Source organism: Leptodactylus fuscus, chromosome 1, assembly GCF_031893055.1.
Source record: "Leptodactylus fuscus isolate aLepFus1 chromosome 1, aLepFus1.hap2, whole genome shotgun sequence".
NCBI classification, from domain to species: Eukaryota; Metazoa; Chordata; class Amphibia; order Anura; family Leptodactylidae; genus Leptodactylus; species Leptodactylus fuscus.
In genome coordinates, this window is record NC_134265.1 from 112,126,394 (window position 1) to 112,147,843 (window position 21,450).

General features: G+C 42.0%; 2 protein-coding genes across 3 annotated transcripts in view; one reads left to right on the forward strand and one right to left on the reverse strand.

Moving 5' to 3' along the window:
* The first annotated feature begins 7,089 nt into the window (after positions 1-7,089).
* On the forward strand, positions 7,090-10,248 carry PIK3IP1 (phosphoinositide-3-kinase interacting protein 1). Its single transcript, XM_075276522.1, has 4 exons — positions 7,090-7,231; positions 8,659-8,850; positions 8,958-9,036; positions 9,139-10,248. Exons 1-4 carry the CDS (start codon positions 7,171-7,173, stop codon positions 9,341-9,343), a joined length of 537 nt encoding a protein of 178 aa, XP_075132623.1. The 5' UTR covers positions 7,090-7,170; the 3' UTR covers positions 9,344-10,248.
* Positions 10,249-15,065: 4,817 nt separating this feature from the next.
* The window catches only part of LIMK2 (LIM domain kinase 2), a 41,359-nt gene continuing 34,974 nt past the window's right edge, over positions 15,066-21,450 (reverse strand). For both annotated transcript variants that reach the window (XM_075276377.1, XM_075276369.1), the window contains exons 15-16: positions 16,159-16,316; positions 15,066-16,033 (exon numbers count right to left, since the gene is read on the reverse strand). In XM_075276377.1, the coding sequence (XP_075132478.1) occupies positions 15,850-16,033; positions 16,159-16,316 (342 nt within the window). In that variant the 3' untranslated portion in view covers positions 15,066-15,849. The remainder of the gene's footprint in view (positions 16,034-16,158; positions 16,317-21,450) is intronic.

Sequence of the window (21,450 nt, forward strand, 5' to 3'; positions counted from 1 at the left end):
ATGGTGTCAATCAACCTGAAAGATGTGTACTATGATGTACCAATCCACAAAGAATTAAAAATTACTGATATTTGCAGTAAGAGTAAATGCAAGAAATTTCCAGTTCTGGACACTGCCATTAGGTATCCCTATGGCTCTGAGAACCTTTACAAAGATAGTCTCAGAAATGGCAACTCACTTAAGGGAAAGAAAGAACATTATTAATCCTGTACTTCAACGACTTCCTAGTAGTGGGCCATTCTCAGGATTTACTTGCTGGCCAGACAATTTTTGTCATTTCCATCTTACAAAATCTAGCGTGGAAATTGAATTTCAAAAAAGTCAGCTCTCACAGCAAAGAAAGTAAGGAATTTTCCGGAGAATCTTTTGTCTTCCAAGGGAAAAGGTTCTGGCTGTGTTGCACATGGCTCACATGCGGTGACAGAATCTGAGGGTCTCTCTGAGATCACCAATGTCAGCTTTGCGTCTTGACAGCATGTATTCTGGCAGTGGCCTAGGCTTAGATTCAAATCAGGACACCACAGATGGACAATTCTCTACAGATGGGTCAGAATACCCTTTTTCTTGGACAGAAAATTCCCTTTATCCCAAAGATCTGTTCAGTCTTTAGTCTGGTGGACCAGGGAGAAACACCTTAATAGAAGGGTTAGATGGTTTCTTCTAGATCCAGTCCTGGTAACTACAGATGCCAGTCCATGAGGATGGGGAGGTCATGTTCTCAGCCTTTATTGTCAGGGACAGTGGTCCCAGGAAGAGTTGGATCTATCCTCAAATGTGAAGTAAGTTTTAGCAATCAAAAAGGTTCTGATAGCATCCCTTCCTCATCTGAGAGGAAAGAACACTAGGATATTCTCAGACAGTACTACAGTAGTATAACACATAAACAGGGGAGGATCCATATCCCAGGAGATATTCTACTTAGCGGAGCAGAACTTCTCCTTTCTCTTAGCACTACATTTAAAGGGCTCTAACAATCTGGTAGAAGACTATTTGAGAAGGTTCAAGCTGAATCAAGCAGAATGGTGCCCACATGACAGGATTTTTCCAAACTTCACAAATTTATGGGGGCAGCCAGAAGTAGACTTGTTTGCAACAAGAGAAAACAGGAACAAAAATTATGTTATTCAATTCACAAATCACAATCCACAATCCCCTGGCCCTGAATTCTTTATCCCATCCTAGGAACTGGAGTCTAGCATATGCAGTATTGGCCGATTGGTAAGTAGGTCGGGATCACCAGGTGGTTTGGTTAAGACCAAATAGGTCCGAATCGAAACTGCTATTATCATACTCTGGGGTCTCTGTGGAGGAGCTGCTATGGGACATTATACTGTGTGAAGGGGCCACCATAGGACATTATTCCTTGTGAGGAGGCCACTATGGGGCATTATACCTTGTTAAGGGACCTCTATGAGATATTGTACTTTGTGGAGGCCACTGTAGGACATTATACTGTGTGATTTAATGGGGCATTATACTGTGCGGGGGCCAGGAAAAGGGACACTATGCCATAGGGGAGACAAAAGTATGTTATGTGCCCAATCTTTTCTAGTTGCGTCCCTGTATATATTTATTATACTGTGTCTGTGTATATATTTATATATGTTGTATGTATGTATATGTGGGGGCCAACTCAGTTTCTGCAATTTTCATTTTTGACTTCTCCCCTTCCAAACCTCATAACTTAGTTATTTTTCTGTTCACAGAGTCATATGAGGTCTTAATATATCCAGGCAAATTTTTCTTCATGATGCTACCATTTATTATTGTGTACAATGTACTGGGAAGCTGAAAAAAAAATTAAAATGGGGTGGATTTGAAGAAAAAGTGCAATTGTGCAACTTTCTTACAGGCTTCGTTTCTGGCGTTCAATGTGCAGCCAAAATGACATGTCACCTGTATTCTATGTTTCGGTACGATTCCAAGGATACCAAATTTATATGGTTTTATTTACATTTAAACCCCTTAACAAAAATCCAAAACTGTACCTAATTTTTTTTTTTTTTTTCTAAAAGTTCCCATATTCTAACACCCATAACTTTTTTTATACTTCTGTCGATGGGGATGTATAGGGCGTTTTTTGTTTTTTTTTTTCGTTTTTTTTTTTTTGTAGGACCAGGTGCACTTTACAGTTCTACCATTTTGGGTTATTGCTATTGCTTTTATAATTTTTTATTGTAATGTTTATCAGGGGCAAAACTGTAAAAAAAAAAATGGCAGTTTGGCACTTTTGACTTTTCTTTCCCACTACGGTGTTTACCATACGGAAAAAATATTTTTATAGATTTGTAGAACGGGCATTTTCGGACACAGAGATACCTAATGTATATGTTTTTCACAGTATTGAAGTACTTTTATATGTGTTATAGGGAAAGAGGGGTGATTAAAATTTTTATTTATTTATTTTTTTAAAGTTTTTTTTCTGCATTTATTATAGACCCCCTAGGGAGCCTTCACAAGGCTCCAGCAGTCATAGAAACAGGACACCAGCGCCAGAAGAAGGATCCTACAATCATCGCCAGGACAGGCGATGGTACCTGAACCGCTTCCAGGCTCACTGATACCCTCCTCCCCTCCAGTCTAAATGGAAACTCTTCTAAGGCTCAGGCTCTGAGCCATGCACACCTAGCTACCTCCAGGCTGTGCTGGGTCCTCTTCCTGAGTGCTGGAATACCTCAGATCCACACTCACAACCCCAGGTTCTTGAGGTGTAGGTTTAGAGACCCCATTCCAGCCGTTTCTCAGATTCTCTCCAGCACTAACAGCTAGCTAGGAGAGTTGAGCCCTGCACACCTGGCTACTTCCGGCCTGCACTGGGTCCGTATCCTTAGTGCTGGCATCCCTCAGATCCACACTCACAAGCCCAGGTTCTTGAGGTATAGGCTCAGAGACTCCGGGAAAGGGCCAGCTGCCGGACGTTCTAGAGTGGCAACGATTCCTTGTCCCAGCACCTCAGAACTTTGCGTCACATCCTCCATGACTGTGGCGCCCTTCACATCAGCCATCTGCTCAGTGTCTGTAGAAGCAAGTTGTTAAAGTTGTTGCTCCACAGACCCCAGCCATCTGCTGGAAGTCGTTGCCAAATAAAAGATAGGACAGAAAACAAAGAAAAAGAGGGGGAACAGCACTGTACTAAACTTTCACCATATTTTTAAGCTTAATCTAGTGCCGACCTCGATTCACTACAATCCTCAGTGACTGAGTGATACCACACTCACACGCTGTTATCTTAGATCCCACTATGCTACCACCACAGAATAGCACCTTGCCAAGCCGTTTGGCACACCTGCAATCATCCTCCTTACCTTCCAGTTACGCCCTGTGAGTGCCTGAGTAAATAGGATAATATGAAACAAGTTTTATCAATTATATATTTATTAACCCAAGTGGGTCGGTACTAGCCACTAACATATACAGACATACACATCAAGGGATTGTCAAACAAATACAGGTAAAAGCATAATACGGTACAGAGAATAAAATGGAGATAAAAGAGAAATGCCAGAACAAATCTGTAATCTGGTTCACTGAGACCTGACTTCTAGGCCCCAGGGTGCTGGTTTACGTCAACAGCATGACATGTGGCACACGTCTTCCCGGATCAGAACAAGTGTAGGGTCTTTTTGTGCAGAAGGGACATCCCAGCTAACCCCTTGCTGCCTCCTTGCTGAGTGACCAAGAATCTAGGTCTTCCTTTCAGTAAAAGGCTAGTGTCCAGACAAACCTCCCTTCCAGGTAGCCCTCCTCCTCTTCCCCCCACTGCAGGATCCTGAGAAAGAGGGATGGGCTGGGAAAAGATGTGTGTCTGGGGTTCAACTGAGGGTCATTAGCCCCCTCTCCCTCAGTTGACATATGCTGTCCAGGGATAATAAATTGACTGGCCAGAAAGGGCAATCTCCCATGGTAAACACATAAAACACTGAAGCAAATTGACCACCAATGTAAACACAACATTCCTAATGCCTAAAGGGTTTGGATAACAGTAATAAATAACACATTGTGTAAGAGTAATCTGAACATGTGATAACACACCAAAGCTAAATATATAACAGGAGAATACAAAGCTGGAGGTTACTCATCATCACACCTACAATGTCTTAGCCAGGGTGGCTTCTCACTTAGTTTAGTACCACAATAGAGGAAAAAATTGGGACATGTTAGGACATTCTGAAAGGCTAATATTTTCTGCCATTTGTGGTTACATACCCAAACATAGTGCATAGCCAAGTGCGTTTAATACTTCATTTCGCACTCCATCAAATTCCCACCCATTAAAGTGTATTTTCTTGTATATTTGTTTTTCTGTGTCATGGTGAACTGGTGCGTGGTTCTGTACTGTACATTCTACTAATCAAGCCCGGTAACTACAGGGTTTGCCAGGAAGAGGTCCGAAAATATTTATAGGTTTTCTGTCCTTGGAGGGAGATCCTCCTCTCTCTGTGGGTGCTGTCATGGGATCGAGGAATCCCAATTACCAGTAAGCATAATCAGCATTTAACCTGGGCTCATAGAGTGCTTTTTTAACCCCTTCCTGCTACAGGCATTTTTAATTTTTTTATTTTAAATTTTTGACTCTCCTTTTTTTAACCCCATAACTTTTTATTTTACTATTAACAGAGCCATATGAAGGCTTAAAGGGATTTTATCATTAAAATGCATTTTTTTCTCACTAACATGTAGGAATAGCTTTAAGAAAGGCTATTGTTCTCCTACCTTTAGATGTCTTCTGCACCGCCGTTCGGTAGAAATCCCGGTTTTCTTGGGTATGCAAATTAGTTATCTTGCAGCACTGGGGGCAGTCCTCAGCGCTCAAATAGCATTGGAGGCGTCCCCAATGCTGCGAAAAAATCTCCAGCGCCGCCTCCATCTTACAATACTGTGTAAGAGGCCATTTTCTTGTGGCCGGCAGGCATGCGCAGTTGGCTTTGCCCTAGGCCTAGTAGTTTGAAGCCTGCGCCGGAAGAAGACGCGTGAAGAAGTTGGAGGCGGCGTTGGAAAGTTCAATCGCAGCATTGGGGACGCCTGCAGTGCTGTTTGAGCGCTGGGGCCCGCCCCCAGTGCTGCGAGATAACTCATTTGCAAGCCGACGAAAACCGGGATTTATAGCAAACGGCGGCGCGGAGAAGACATCTAAAGGTAGGAGAAGAATAGCCTTTCATAAGGCTATTCCAACGTGTTAGTGAGAAAAAATTTAATTTTAATGATAGGGTCCCTTTAATGTCTGGAACAAATTTGCAATGTCTTTTTTTTTTTTTTGCAGAAGCCTCTGAGGATTTTTCAATAGGGATTGCTGTATCTCTGGCCAAACAAGCCATGTGTATACATGGCTTGTATACACCAGTATATACACATGTAGTAGATGACAATAGGGAGTTTCACTTCAAACTGCCATATCTTTTGGTTTTAAACCACCTAGGAAAGTGCTCATGGAATCCCAGTATATAAAAAGCTATTTACATGCCCCATACACTTTCATGTAAACATTACCTGGAGCCCTGGTGGCTCAGAGCAGCTGATCTATGAGGGTGCACTAGCAGCAAAAAAGAAGCAAGCTGCCCTTTCTTCAGGCAGACTCCGCAGCCCACTGAGCCGCGGCGTCCACCTAGCGGCAGCAACCTGTGGAGTCAGCCCATTCATTTGAGCCGACTCCGGAGGGGGTAGCCGCGACCGCAACAGTCGTGGCAGGCGGGTTTTGACCCAAGAGTGATGCACCTCCTCGCATCACTCTCAGTGCCAAAATCCACCCCACGAGTGAACTAGCCTTTAGAGCAGGGGTAGGGAACCTTCGGCTCTCCAGCTGCTGTGAAACTACAACTCCCAACATGCTCCATTCACTTCCATGGGAGTTCCAAGAACAGCAGAGCAAGTATGCATGCAGGGAGTTGTAGTTTTGCAACAGCTGGAGAGCCGTACGTTCCCTACCCCTGCTTTAGAGGTAACAGCACCAATAGCTCTTGCCCCAGGGTACATAACGGGAAAGCCAGCTCTCTAGAAGTATATAAAACCACATGTGCTTGAGGACATGAAAGGTCCTCTTTAAAGCTTTCAGTAAAATGTGACTGACCCCATTTAAGGTCAATGTGACTCGTTGAAAACAATCAGTTTTGGCTGTCAAAAGCTATGACACTAGTGTGATCAGAGCCAAGAGACATTTATCTTGGACGTGTGCCTTTATAAGTCTCTGTTCACACTTCCTTTGGAGGCCTTGACATAGTTGATGGTGTATCGATGGGAGCAGTATTACACAAGACTCGCACTGAAACCGATTCTCGGCTGTATGTTTTATACGCTTTTTTTCTTTTTCCCACAGATACGTTCACCTCAATTGGCGAATAGGGTCTGTGAAGACAGATGTTTGTTCACAAATCACAGACACCAAGCGGCTGATAAACTCAGTCGTGGGCATAAACTCTAACACGTGACAGATCCAGCGCCATGTTTTGGGTTTTTTGCTACTCTAGCAGCAAACGAAAATGGCAAATTCTGCAGAAATGTGAATGGAGCCTAACAAATCTTTTCCTAGCTATTGATCTCTGTGCCCCATGTCTTGCAGGTAGAGCAGTGAAGTGAAATGAGTGAAGCCTCTGCAAAACATAACACATTTCATAATAACTGCAGCTGCCTTGAGCTGAGCTACACTGAGCATGCGCAACAAACCTGTCCAAACCAGCTCCAGCTGACTGCTATGCCAACGCAGTGCCCTCACCCCCGGTCAGGCGGTGGAACAGCACGTACTGTGCGCATGAAGGCCATGTGTGACGACAAACTGCATGTCGTGCGGCTTTTACCGCGTTTAAAGCAATGTCGAGACATGAATTCATATGAAGCGTTATGGGACACTGCAGGATGCGATACTATGTGTAATAAAGACCGCAGTGTGTAACCGTGTACCCTTATTTGTAATAACACAAAGAAAGCCGCCATTGAGCTTGGTGCTCGGGGGAGGACGGCGGTGACTGTATACAGTGTTATTGTACAGCGGCCATACATGGCGGACACATACTACACATGTGTGAGGAGAGCGGCTGCCTCCTCCTCCTCCTCCTCCCGCACTGCAGACGTTTCCGGCCTCAGAGCCTCCCTGTGATGTGATGTGAGGAGGAGGAGCTGAGGCTGCTGTGGTGAAAAACAACTCAGAACAACAGCCCTGACAGCCAGAACAGCCACAACATGGTGCTCGTCCAGCTCCTCGTCCTGCTCCTGGGCTGCCAGCTGACCTGCGGGACACCAGGTATTACCCGTGTAGTGTGGGGGCAGCAGGCTGTATTCCCGGGCCCTTAACCCGTTACATGTGCAGTCTGTACATGTATGTATATATGGTTTCATGCATATGACTGGCTGCAGCCATGTATTTATGAATGGTGTCACCAGCTGCACTGCAGATATATGCACTCCAGCTATATGCCAGGGACCTGCTCATTGCTGGCACAGCCAGTTCTAGTCATTGCATAGGCGCCCCATTTATTTGCACCCCTTTAACCCTCTCTTCTCCGCATGGCTACATGATCACATGACCTTGTTTTTCTGTAAGATTTGGAAGGTGGGGAGAAGATATGGCCCCCGCCCATGTAGAAACTAGAAGAGTGATTGGGTCTGCTTGTCTCCGAGCTCCTTCTATACTTTCTATTGGTGGAGGAGTTAAAAGTAGCTAAAAAAACAAAGAGCTTTCATGTCACATTGTACCCCTGACCACAGACTTCCTGTATGTCAGGGGTCTAGTCTCTAATGTATACTTGCTGTTGGAATTGTTCCCCTTTACATGTTAGGATAGGGCTGAGCCGCAGCCTGCTGGGTTCTTTAGTTCTCCTGTATAACCATCTGCAGTATGTAGGTGCTGTTTATAGCAGTCTGTACGCTATGGGGCAGGAGCCCTCCTTTATATAAAAGCCTCTGCTTCAACCCTCTTGAAGCCTAAAGCAGGGGAAGCTGCAGTGTCACTAGTCCCTAAGGTAGAGGACAGGATAGAGAACCTACCTAGAAATCCACAATCTGGGACTAATTCCCATAAAACGCTCATATTGACTGTCAGTGCCCTGATAGATGGCCTCAACACATAGTCAAGACACATTCTGAAGCTGGCTTTCTCAGTCACATCCACTCTTTCCAAGAAGACATACTTGTGACCTGTGACAGATTACATGGTTGTCCGTAGTCCCTAAATAGAAGTAAACCTTAAAATATCTGTGACCTGAGATGCTGCTTTACCTTATTTCACTCTTGAATTTCAGAGGTTGTTTATATAACATGGAAATTGTAATATAAGAAACAGATGAATATTTCTTTACGTGGTCAGTCTCATACAAGAGAATGGATTGGTAGCCATTTCTATATACTTCGCTTCATTCACAAACTGATGCCCTAAAGGGATACCTTGCAGATCATTGAGGGTCTCAGCAGTTGGACCCCTACCAATATGGGGAACAAGATACACACTGCTCCATTTATTTCAGCGGGAGCCCTGGAAATAGCTGAGTGCTGCACCTCAGGGAAAAGTGCTTTGGGGCCGCCTCAGCTTGCTAGAGGTGCAGTCTCCACTATAGAGTCTAAGGTGACGCACTTCTCCCCTCATCTACATAGGAATAAAACTTTTTTTTACTGTAATATAAGACTGTCTTATTGACATGTTATTTACTAAACAAATTCTTTTGTTCCTTATAGCTCCCACAAAGGATTATAATATACCGGAACAAACTGCAACACTGCAGCCTACAGAGACGCCAGAAGAATCAGCAACTCTTAAGCCAGACAGTTTCCAGGAGCCAGAACAAGTCAACGTGGTCCAACCTATAATCAGCATCAGTGAGAGAGTCCAAGTCAAGCCCCGTGACAAGAAGGATCTCGGGACATTAGGTGAGGTAGCACTGGACTGTAAGCAACACTTTATATGCAGAACTACATAAAAGAAGAAATGCATACATATATCATTTTTATTGACCAGTTCTGTCAACTTGTTGCAGGTTATGTCCTTGGAATTCTGATGGTCGTGATCATCATAGCCATTGGCAGTGGCATTATTGTTGGATACATGTACAAAAGGTCAGCAACTAACTTTTCATATATCTTTTTAACCCATTTTGTACCTTTCATTTTTCTATACATATGCATCAGTACTCTAACTTCCATATGGTTTTCTTCTAGGGGTAAGGACTTAAAGAAAAAGCATGACCAAGAAATTGAAGATAGACGGCTTCAGCGGATCAATCTTCCATTATCTGCATTCTCAAACCCTACTTGTGACATAGTAGATGAAAACACAATTGAAGTATCAGCCAGTCACACTCCAATACAGGTTCAGGAAGGTACTGTCCCCCTAATGGACAGTGCAGGAACCCCAGGAGCATGAAAAGATAGATTTTGCAATGTTGGATGAGGACCGATGATTATGGTCAGTTTAGAGATGGCAATGTCATACATGTCATCGTGCACAATGGACTGACGGACTGTGACAGGAGAATTGTATTCATAAACTGCTATTTCCTCTGGGGAGGAAAAGGGACATGAACTCTTCCGTATCTGCTAAACATCTACAGATCACCATGATATGGTTACTCTTTTGATTCTGAGGCCAAGAAACCCTTTGACTGGCCAGTTTACCACTTTGTCATGAATTTCTGGGGGTTGTATGTACAATTCAACTGTGTGACTTTGGCTGCCTGTGGCAGCTTTTCTTTCAGTTATGCATTTAAGTCTCATAGACTCCAAAGAAAAAGAAAGCCAGGGAGATTAAGCTATTCTTTATAATGAAAGCTGATGACAAATCTGCACATTGGTGTCAAGCAATCTGGCTGGTACCTTCGCCAGTCCTATTTTCTTCCAGTAGAGTTACCAGTTACTGCTTGCTTACTGGTTGACCTGAGGAACCTTCCTGTAATAATGTGCTGCTGAGGTTTTTAAGGACAGAAATGGATGTACAAACTGTAAGAAATTTGTTTATTAACTTTTTTTTGTACATGTGTTTTGTTTCTATATAAATAAAAAGGAAAAAAAAAAAATTCAAGCTGTGCCTGGCAGTCAAAATTGCTATAAATCCAGTGGAGACGTCTCATGATCAGCAAAGTAAACATTACAGTAAGGTTTATTTGCAGCTTTTAATATAACACTCTTGCATATTGCGTTTAAGCCTGATCTACTAATCCCTCCACACAGTAGATGACCTCATAATTCATTTTATTAACATAAAAAGCAATAGTTGACCCTGACAATGTGCTATTAATATCAATCGCAGTATGTGCTATGCATGACTTGACACAGTTGAGAGGTTGTGCATATATATATATATATATATATATATATATATATATATATATACACACACACACATACACACACAGTACTGAGCAGCAATGCTGACTGCTCTTCCATGTATGCTATGTTTCACGCTCGTTCAGGTTTACCAAACTAATAAACTTAGCCAAGGCCACAGATTTCAGCATGATTAGGTGAATAGCTACTAAGCCTGCACCCCCTCCCCAGGCAAACATACACGTATGAGGCCAGTGTGTATGAGCACCATTACTATATCTGATTATCCATAGGAAAGAGCCCAAAGGGCAAAAAAAAAACCACGAAAAACAATTAGTCTCCATTACCTCATGTAGAGGCACTGCTCCAATATAAAGAAAAAAAATTATCATCAACTTCTAACTTTCAGCTGTTAAGACTACAAACACCTTGTACTGCATAATATTTGCAGACCTCTGCTATAAAGATAAGTAGTGTTTTTATACAAATATATGCAACTCCCAAGTATTAAATCCATATGCACTACATCAGTCCCTCAAATTACTATATTAACTGTCTCTGGGATGATAATTACTCTATGATAGACTTGTAATGGGTTCTAAAGATCCTAAATGCCACCACAAAATAATGAAAATTAAAGAAAAAAATTATATTGAACGTCCTTACACATATAAATTAGAAAAAGAGCTGCTGAAGGCTATAAAATCACTGTTCTGGTAGCAGGAGTTTCTTCAGGTGCTACAAAAAATGTACGCAGCAAGGGGAACTGATGACACCATCTACACTAGTTTCCTGGCATAGATGTTCTGCGTCTTTGGTGCACAGCCATTTCTTGCCCCTGATTGTCCATTCTATGCCACAGACGGGCACTACAGCAAGGAGAGAGGATGCTTTGGACCAATATATTTACTATAACTGGCATATATTAGAAATCTGGTGCATGGAAAAGTGTCTGAATTATGAAAGAGACCAGAGCCTCTTACTTCAAGCACATATTGTGCCAGCCGGGAATTAATAAATTACCCTAGTTCACCTGAAAAATAACAGAGGCGCTCTGGAGTAGGGTCCCAAAGGAGCATCTCATCCTGACACAGGTAAAGTAGTACAGAACACGTAGTGCTCAAAACTAGAGAGAACTGCTAATCATCAGCATGTGCTTCGCTAATACAGGGGTTTTGACAGAGAACCCCCTCCCCAGCTCAGCATTGTATATTGAGTCTAGTTTCAAGTCGCAATGATTTAGAAATGACCTTTGTATTTTAAAAATATTGTATCCTGAAGTCCTTGAAACTTGAGGGACAACTGTATTAATCTGGTGGATAGTTCTGTGGTAAGAAAACCACCATTTACAGACTATAGCAGCCACGTACCCCATCTAATGCTATATCACTACATTTACATCACAATAGCGCTGTATTCCAACAATGGTTTTTGTTACCACATTATTTATCCTGGAAAAAGTGTGGAAAAATACTCTGACCAGCTGCCAGTGAATGTTGGAAGCAAGCACAGCACTGGCAAGGAACTAATGAATTCCCTTGGTGCTTAGGAGAGCACCATACACAATAGTAAACACATTGAGGATTGGAAACATGCAGTCTACAGGTCTTAAAAAAATACAGATATAAACATTGAAATTCCAGTTTTCATTAAAAAAAAAATCCAGCAGTAATACAAAAAAAAAAAAGTGGTTTCAAATCACATTAGTTTCCAAAATAGGAATCAACATCTGCTTGAATAAATATGTAACAATCTTCCAGCCACTATGTTTCTGCAGGAAGAGGAAGACCTATTCAAGTTTTTATTTTATGGTTAACAATGTTAAAAAGAATAAGGAGTGCACTTATGGGGAGCCTGTCAGCAGAACCCAGCATGTCAATCCAGCCCGTAGATATATGGGTTAGGGTCACCCGAATCAAATAGCTTTTCCCCCTTGTGAATTGATACCCATGTTGCTGAGATAACAGCTTTTTTAATAGGAAAATAAGCTCTCGGGTGTAACAAGGGCATTGTCACCTACTTTTCTGAAGCATTAGCAGTGCCCGTGTTACTAATCTGTATATTAGCAAAAGTGGTGGGAATCTGTGCCAATGTTGTCAAAACACAGCTCTAGGTGACCCTAACACCTCTGTGGGGCTGGGTTCTGTTGACTTTCTCCTTAACAAATGTTAGGAGCTGTAATAGGTAATTGTGACCTATCTAGCCCAAGGCATGCTGTGGTTCTAAGGACATATCTACAGTCGTGGCCAAAATATTTGCGACTGTCACAAATTATGGTTTTCATACAGTTTGCTGCTTCAGGGTTTTTAGATCTTATTATCAGATCTTTCTATGGTTACTGAAGAACAATTAGACGCATGTCATAAATTCTTTAACTTTTAAGCACAAATACATTGAGTTATTCTGGGGAGTTTTATGATCATTGACCTGAAATTTACATGTTCACCGAACCACATAGTGATCACTTTTACCTTGTGTCATGGTCCTCCATCATACTGGAACAAGTATTGTTCATCATCAAGTTGCCCCTGAATGCGTTGGGGGTGGGGGGGGGGGGTTGTTTTTGGAGGATGTTTAGATACCATTCTTTATTCATGTCAGTGCTCTTATGCAAAATATTGACCGATCCACTCTCTTCAGTGAAAATCCCATACATGATCCTTTCACAACACTTTTCAGTTTTTGTAAGCCACATAACCTTTTCTTCTCCAGGCAATCATTCTTCCAGAAGTCACTTCTCTCCAAGAAGGAGAAAAAAAAAAAAAAAAAAGTGTAGTTTTCTCTGATAAAGCCTTCTTCAGACTGTTTGGGACATCTAGAAAAATCATTGTCCAGAGAAGAAGGGGGAGCAATACTGTGAGTCCTGTGTCTTGTCAACAGTAAAGCAAAATGGTCCATTCAAAATTATACTAAAAACATTGCCATGAATAAATGGTATTTAAACATCCTCCAAAACCTACTTCTCCCAACCGTCCAGGAGCAATTTTGTGATTTTTTTTTTTATTATTTCTAGCAAGATAGAGCCCCATGTCACAAGGCAAAAGTGATAACCAAGTGACTTGGTAAACAAAACACTGACATTTGGGGTCCAAGATCAGGAAACTGCAGATCTCAATCCCATTTAGAACCTGTGGTCTATCCTCAAGCAGGTGGGCAAATAGATAAAATTAAAAAAAATATAGAAAATATGAAAATTCCAGGCACTGAATAAGGAAGAATGGGCTGTCAGTCATCAGGATATGGCACAGAAGCCGATATTCAGACTAATTGCACAAGTTTTGAAAAATAAGGTTCAACACTGTAAATACTGAGTCTTCCAGACTTCATATCTGCAGACAAGAAAAGGAAACTCTACATCCTACTGGGAGAAGAAGAGGCCACTGTGGAGATCGCTGCCCAATACGTGTCCAGCTGTCACCAAACCAGAGGAAGATGAGACTCCACGGACTGTTATATTTATCCCAATACACCCGCCCCACCCCACCCCACCCCCACCTCCCCATATAGCAGTCACCAACGAAGAAGAAGATGAGACTCCACGGACTGTTATACCCCAAACCACCCACCCCACCATACCCACCACTCACCCACCCGAGTCCAACTCCCCCCCCCCCCCCCCCACACACACACTTTACTAGCTTTGGCAATGCCAAATATCTATTCGGACGTGCCAATAAAGCTTTTTTTATTTGATCTTCCATAAACAATGTTTAAGTCAGTAAAGGTGTGAACTTATGAGATACTTACAATTGTACTTCAATAACCATAGAAACATCTGAAAGTTCTAAACACACTGAAGCAGCAAACTTTGTGAAAATCCAAATTTTTGTTCTCAAAACTTTTGGCCAAGACTATGTGCTGGCGTCTTGGAAAAACCCTGAGATATCCTTATTTTGAAGGCCTCATACATTTGGCCTTTCACAGGTCCATGTGGTAATAATTGCCTATACAGGCAGAGAGTGTGTCCTTACTAGTGTATATTATATAAGTTTATGACTTACTCACACACCACATTACAGAGATATTCTCCCCTTTATCTAGGGGAGCATACAATGCCTCACAGAGGCACCATACAGTGGTACATGTTCTGAACTCTGTGCACTGCCAGAAGGGTCCATGCCTGCAGCATTGCTCTGTGCATGGACCATAATTGTCTTTAAAGGGTAGTCCCATCTTAAGCATTCACAGAATATGTCAAATGTCCGATTGCTTGCATGCTTCTCTATGCACTGACGTCTCTGTAAATTACACAGAGCTGCTGAATGTATGGGGAGTTTAACAACCAGACCACTGTTCTTCCAATAGACACGGGAACAAAAGTGGACCCCACTGGTCAGGCACTTATTCCTATGTGTATACCATAAATGCCTAAGATGGAAATTCCACATTAAAGGGGTTGTCCGGGATAAAATTGTCTTACTACACTAAACACCCTTCCCTGATTAACTTCTTAAGGCTTGTTCACATCTGCCCCGGGGGCTCCGCTTTCAGGTTACTGTTTCCTGCCCCAAACTGGGCAGGAGACGTAAACCTGCTGGCATGTTTCAAACCCATTCATTTGAATGGGTTTGAAAAGTGTCCAGCTGTGAGCTTTTTATGCTCTCTGGGGTTTTTTTTCTAACCAGACACAAATCGGACATTCAGGACTTTGTGTCTGGTTTAAAAAAAAACAAAACCGTTTTGCAGTGGAGAGCATAAAACGCTCACGGCCGGATTCGGTCTGACAAGTTTTCATCTTCTGCATGCAGAACTCAGAAACCTCAGAACAGAGACCAAACGCTGGTGTGAACCCAGCGTAACTTATTTACTGCATCGAAAACGTATATTTACCCATATCGGTCATGTGACTGCCCCAGGCACATTTTCTGATTTTTCCAGTAACATTCTGTTTCTCAGTTTCTGGAAAGGGAACATCACCAATGACAACCCATTCCCCCTGCCCCATCATACTTAAATGCCTCCCTATCCAGATCTTCTGGGCACAAAGCATAACTTCCTTCGGTGGGGGTGGCTTCTCCTCTCATCAGATGTCTGCCGGCCTCTTGTAGCTGAACAAAAGAGCCAGAGTGCCGGCATGCCAGGACTCCAGCTCTATTGTGCAAGCACTGGAAGAAGTCAAGAGAAGAAGCTGGTGACACTCAAGAAAGTGATCTACAGGACAGGTAGACAGGCAAGTATGATGGGGTTAGGGGCTGAGTTAGTTCACTAGGAAGAGCTAGTAATGGGCGGGCTAGCTAGGAAAACAGGGAGGGGTGTAAGGGAGTGAGAAAGTGGGGTGTGAGAGGAAGATCTTAGTGAAGAGCAATGCATCATAGTAATCATAAATCAAGAGAAGGTTTTAGAAAAACGTGAGTGGCGTTTCGCTTATTGCTCTCACATGTGTTGCAATGCATTATAGTATTTGTAGGAAAAGAGAACAGGAAGCTACACCATGTAAACAAATGCAGAAGATGCCAGGAGCTCCCAGAGAAACCCAGAAATCACTCAAAACACTGCTAAAAGATTAAAAAAAAAAAAATTGCCCGGAAAACCCCTTTAAGGACTGCCGAAACGTGCACATTGTTTTGGACTCTAAGCTTCACACTCATGGCATGAATAATGATTTAGTTAGCAACATGGTTCCATAGAGTTATTTTCTGAGGTCACTGGCGACGATGGTTTTTGCATAAGACCATATTGCAGCCTGAAGTTGTTCTCCATAACCTCTAACTCAGAGGGCAAAGGGATTGCCAGGTCCCCCAAGAATAGAGATAGAGCTGTAAGGGTATCATGTAGATATGTAAAGTCTGGCCTATGAAGAAAAACAAAACAAAAAACAAGTGTTGTAGGATGAAAAGGCATTAAAAAGTAAAATGCAGTAACTGAAAAGGGTAAAAAAAATAAAATAAAAAAAATAAATAAAAATGGACTGCTTACCTTAGGTCAGGCTCAAGCTGACAACAGGATGTTGCAAGGGGGAAAAAACCAGAGGGACAATCCTCTGAAACAAATTTCTCCCAGAACAGACGAACATTCAGGCCATAGTCAATGGTACGTGGTAGGCAATCTGGATCAGCATACACTTGTCCAATAATCTAGAAGACCAAACCATACATTTAACCTGGTGTTCCACCCTCTTTAAGTGAGGTTAACTAATATACACTGATGAGCAAAAGGGTAACAATGTTCTGAACTTTTGACTTTCAAGCTCTATATCTCACCATCCACGACAGCTTCCAATGTGATACTGCCATAATTTTATAGACAATCATCTCGGCTAGGTCATACATAAATTTGACTTGCAACTATTTAGCATATGGTTAGTTATGCAGATTCTTATCATGTAACTGCATTGTTACTGAACTGATAGACCTTTTGATGAGACAACTTATTGACTCAGATATTGCCTGGACCTCCAACTCTTGGCTTTTGAATGTATGGATGGACTTCATGTCGTATTCTTCCAACCATCATGTCACTCACATGACGCAGTTTAACAGTTTCCTTAGCCGAAAGACTGCTATCGATGACTTGGTTAATGTAGTTTCTCTTTTCTTAGGAAATCTTCATGGCTGATCCTTAATTCGAACCATAGACCTATCACTTGAGAATCAAACCCATACGGAGCTATTTGGGAATGTGAGAACAGGTAGTAATTTGTAGTACACAAGAAGAAAAAGATTCCACTACCGGAAGCAAAACAGTAACAATACAGTTACATGGCAAGAATCTGCATCACTAATCATATGCTAAATAGCTGCAAGTCAAATTTATGTAAGAGATCGCCAAAATGATGGTCTATAAATTGATGGGAGTCTCACGCTCAAGGCAGTAGTGGATGGAGAGATGTGGAACCTGAAAGTCAAGAGATCAAAACATTGTTACCCTTTTGCTCAACAGTCTACAACTTAAAGTTAACTCCAATTATTAAACAACTTTTCATAGATGTGAAGTGAATATTAGAAACTCTGTAATTTCTCTTATTAAAGAAAAAGGTTTCTTTCTCCATTTATCAAGTTACTTTCTTCTACCCTCCCTTCAATCAGTCTGCTATCCTTAGACCCCGTTTCCAGAGTGGAGACAGTCAAGGCTCACACACAGACTTGAGAATCAAGTTGCAGATAACACATAGGTCTATAGAGGGGAGAAGGAAAAAGGAAGCTGCAGGAGTGAGTGAGGAATAGATGCAAGCACACACTGCTTTGAGCTGTACTATACTATCAAAAAGTGTGATAAACACTAGGCAACAGAGGGCAACTACAGAAACCTGGACAATATATGGCATCCTATGGCACAGGAGCTTGAAAACTGGGATTTCAAAGTAAACCTGCCACCATAAAAAAAAAAAGCTGGGCGGCGCTAGGTTTACACCTGTGTTCGGGCTTCCGGGACCCTCCGAACGAAAACTGAATCAGTTTAAAAAAATCAGTTACTCTTGGAAACCCACGGATCCCATAGACTGTAATGGTATCTGCTGGGTTTCCACCTGGCTTCCGCCAGAGAGGGGTGGAAAAATGCAGAGAGAGAAGTTCTGCTTGCAGGACTTCTCTCTGCATTTTTAAAGCATAATGGGGAACGGAACCCCCGAGTAGGGACAGAGTGCTAGGACCTAGCCTAAGCTCCTAGCAGCATGTTATAGAGCAGGTGCTGAGCAAATTATATGTTACACTAGGTTCACACTAGCATTTGAGTTTTTTTACTTCAGTACACTTGGGGACCTGAAAAACGGAAACCCTATCTGCTTAAAAAGCAGTTATCTGCAGAAACCTGTGGACCCCATAGCCCAGACCTGGGCACTGTACGGCCTGTGGGCCACATCCGGCCCTTTAACTATCTTTGATGAGCCCACGTATGTTAAAAGCTAAATGATAGGGTGGGGGGGGGGAGGACTTGGGCCAGATGAAGGGGGGACATTAAGATGGTGGGGGATAAAGGGCACACTAAACTAGGTGTAGATGGAAGAGGGACATTAAAGAGGACCTTTCACCATATCTGGGCACAGGCAGTGTTATATACTGCCAGAAAGCTGACAGTGCGCTGAATTCAGCGCACTGTCGGCTTTCCCGATCCGTGCCCGGTATAAAGCGCTATCGGTCCCGGTACCGTAGCGCTTTACAGTCAGAAGGGCGTTTCTGACCATTAGCCAGAGACGTCCTTCTGCCTCGCGGCGCCAATCGCGCTGTGCTGTGGAGCCGGGAGGAACGCCCCCTCCCTCTCCTGATAATGCTAGTCTACGGACAAGCTGTGTGAGCAGAGGGAGGGGGCGTTCCTCCCGGCTCCACAGTACAGAGCGATTGGCACCGCGAGGCAGAAGGACGTCTCTGGCTAACAGTCAGAAACGCCCTTCTGACCATAGAAGAGCTACGGTACCGGGCCGTAAGCTCTTCACACCGGGCACAGATCGGGAAAGCCGACAGTGCGCTGAATTCAGCGCACTGTCAGCTTTCTGCCAGTATATAACACTGCCTGTGCCCGGATATGGTGAAAGGTCCTCTTTAAACTGGGGACAGATCGAGGAGTGGATATTAAACTGGGGGGCAGATTGAGGGTGACAAACTAGGGTCAACTGGAGGCGGACATTAAACCATGGGTGGTTGATGGAGGGGGACAAGTCTTCCTGTAGTTGCCCCAGTTTAATGTCCCCCTCCAACTACCACACTGTTTAATGTCCCCCTCTAGCTGCCCCAGTTTCACGTTCCCCTCTAATTTCTGCCAGTTTAAAATGGGGCACGAGGAGAGGGACTTAATACTGTTTTGGCAATTTGAGGGGAAGTAGTATAATGAGGGGGGCATATGAAGTTAGGGGGACTGTAGGAGCATTATACTGTGTGGATGCACTTGGAAAAATAGTGAACGGGCGGGGTCAAAGTTGGGAGGTATGGTAAAGGGGCATTCCCCTTTTACTCAAAGTACAGGGGGGGAATTTCCCATGTGATCTGAGCACAGCATTCTCATTCATCCAGCGCTGTCTGTCTTCTGCTCCGTTGGCCATTCGCCTCCTTTTCTTACAAGAGACCACCACAAAAAGGCCGACAAACATGCAAAGATTTAAAAAAATAAAAATAAATAAAAAAAAAAAAAGCAGCACTGACCTTCCAAGATTATGGTAAGAAATGAATAGCCTTTATAAAGGCTATTCCTACGTGCTTTTAGTTTAAAACTAATTTTTTAATCTAAACATTAAAATATAAAAATATCAAAGAATATATACTGTTCGCAGTTCATTTCATAATGCCCTATTTAGAGATGAGCGAGCAGTGAAATGTTCGAAGTTCGATTTGAGTAGCCGCTCAATAGTCAAATCTCTGTCAAAAAACACTGCAGGAAAAAAAAAAAAGCGTCGGGACCGCATCATTCCTGCTTTATGCCATTGTGTAATGCCCATAGAGATGAATGGGAACTACTGAAACAGTGTAGCTAATCTATGCTACTCAATTTCTATAGCTCTATTCTATTCACATCTATGGGAGTTATGGAAATCATGTAGAGCAGCACTGCCCATTTCTGTAAGTCCCATCTTGTCAGAGTTTTGTACCCATTTCAGTTGGGTCATTCCATATCAAGTGATCCAAATAGGAATATTTTTTTTACCTGACGTCTTTGGATTTTTTTTATTTTTATTTTTTATGAAGTACAACTTAAGTTAATTACAAATAAAAAGTTTCGAATTTTTTTCTTCATCAGTTAATTTTTTATAGACTTCTAAAGTTTTGAAAAAGTGTGAATTTTGGCCTGGTATGGCTTTACATTTTTTAACATATCTTGGGCTAGAATTAAGATAAATAGGTGGGAGAGGCATCATTTTTCTCAGAGCGATACAGGCTTTCATTTGATATGTCACAAGATGATGTTTCTTTATATTTTGTTTTGGAGAAATCAAATTCAAAATTTTGATGCGCAATTGTGAAAAAAACGTATGTTTTAAAATTGTGAAAAAATGCATTTGTGTTACTTGTGTTCTTGGTTATATTTGTACAGGTTTTCAACTTGGGACCAAATTGGGATCAATTTTTTTTTTAAGCCTTCAATCATCTGATTTTATGTTTTTGTGAGCTTCTTCCTTTTTTCTTTTCAAATTACAACTTGCTGAATTCAACATTTATATGCAACAATAAAAAAAAACATAAAAAACAAATATTGTAAGTGCCAGAACAAATACATCTTATCATCAGAACACAACTTGTTCAGCATTTTCAACCTGAATGCATTGAACAAACCAAAAGAAAAAAGCTGCTCATATCCTCAAGTGCGATTTTCTAAATAGTCTCATCCTAATTATATGTTAACAAGAGTACAAGAACCAATATTTATAACACCTATTTCTACATGTAACAATTGTTTTTTTATTATATCACTAAACATGTAATTTATTAAGATAAATAGTCCAGTAGATAAATCCTCATTCTATAAAATATGAACTAATCAAACAATTAATAGGACATTTTTAAACTACTGGCCTTTTATCATCAACATAATAAAATAATACAGTGATATCTAAAAATCATGGATTATTTGGTAATTATATGTTGCACACCTAATGAGTTGACACTGGTGTGGTTGGGGGGGGGGGGGTTTATATTCTTTATTAACATTCATCTGTAATAATAAGGCACATGCATCAAACATGGAGATTAGGACCTCCCTTCTCCTTGTTATCTGAGGTGCACTACAATAAGTGTCCTTCCATACTACCTAGTAATTGTACATTAGCATCAAGTCCTCAGTCATTCCTTACATCAGTGACTGCATCAACATATACTGAGCAATGCAATATGAGAACATAACATGACTTCTGAATTAATTACTCTGCTCTACCTTTAATAATAAGGGACATGCATCAAACATGAAGATTGGAACCTCCCTTCTTGTGGTTATCTGAGGTGAACTACAATAAGTGTCCTACCAGAAACACACACTCTCTGAGAGAGATGGTCCCACTCTAGTGTCATATTACATTATTACCTGTATACTGCTAGTCTGACACTAGTTAATAGAGATGAGCGAACAGTGTTCTATCGAACTCATGTTCGATCGGATATTAGGCTGTTCGGCATGTTCGAATCGAATCGAACACCGCGTGGTAAAGTGCGCCATTACTCGATTCCCCTCCCACCTTCCCTGGCGCCTTTTTTGCTCCAATAACAGCGCAGGGTAGGTGGGACAGGAACTACGACACCGGTGACGTTGAAAAAAGTAGGCAAAACCCATTGGCTGCCGAAAACATGTGAC

Coding starts and splice junctions, on each gene's coding strand:
- PIK3IP1 (XM_075276522.1), top strand. CDS start 7,171: ATGGTGCTCGTCCAGCTCCTCGTCCTGCTCCTGGGCTGCCAGCTGACC. Junction 7,232..8,658: donor GCTGACCTGCGGGACACCAG/GTATTACCCGTG, acceptor TGTTCCTTATAG/CTCCCACAAAGGATTATAAT. Junction 9,037..9,138: donor GTTGGATACATGTACAAAAG/GTCAGCAACTAA, acceptor GTTTTCTTCTAG/GGGTAAGGACTTAAAGAAAA.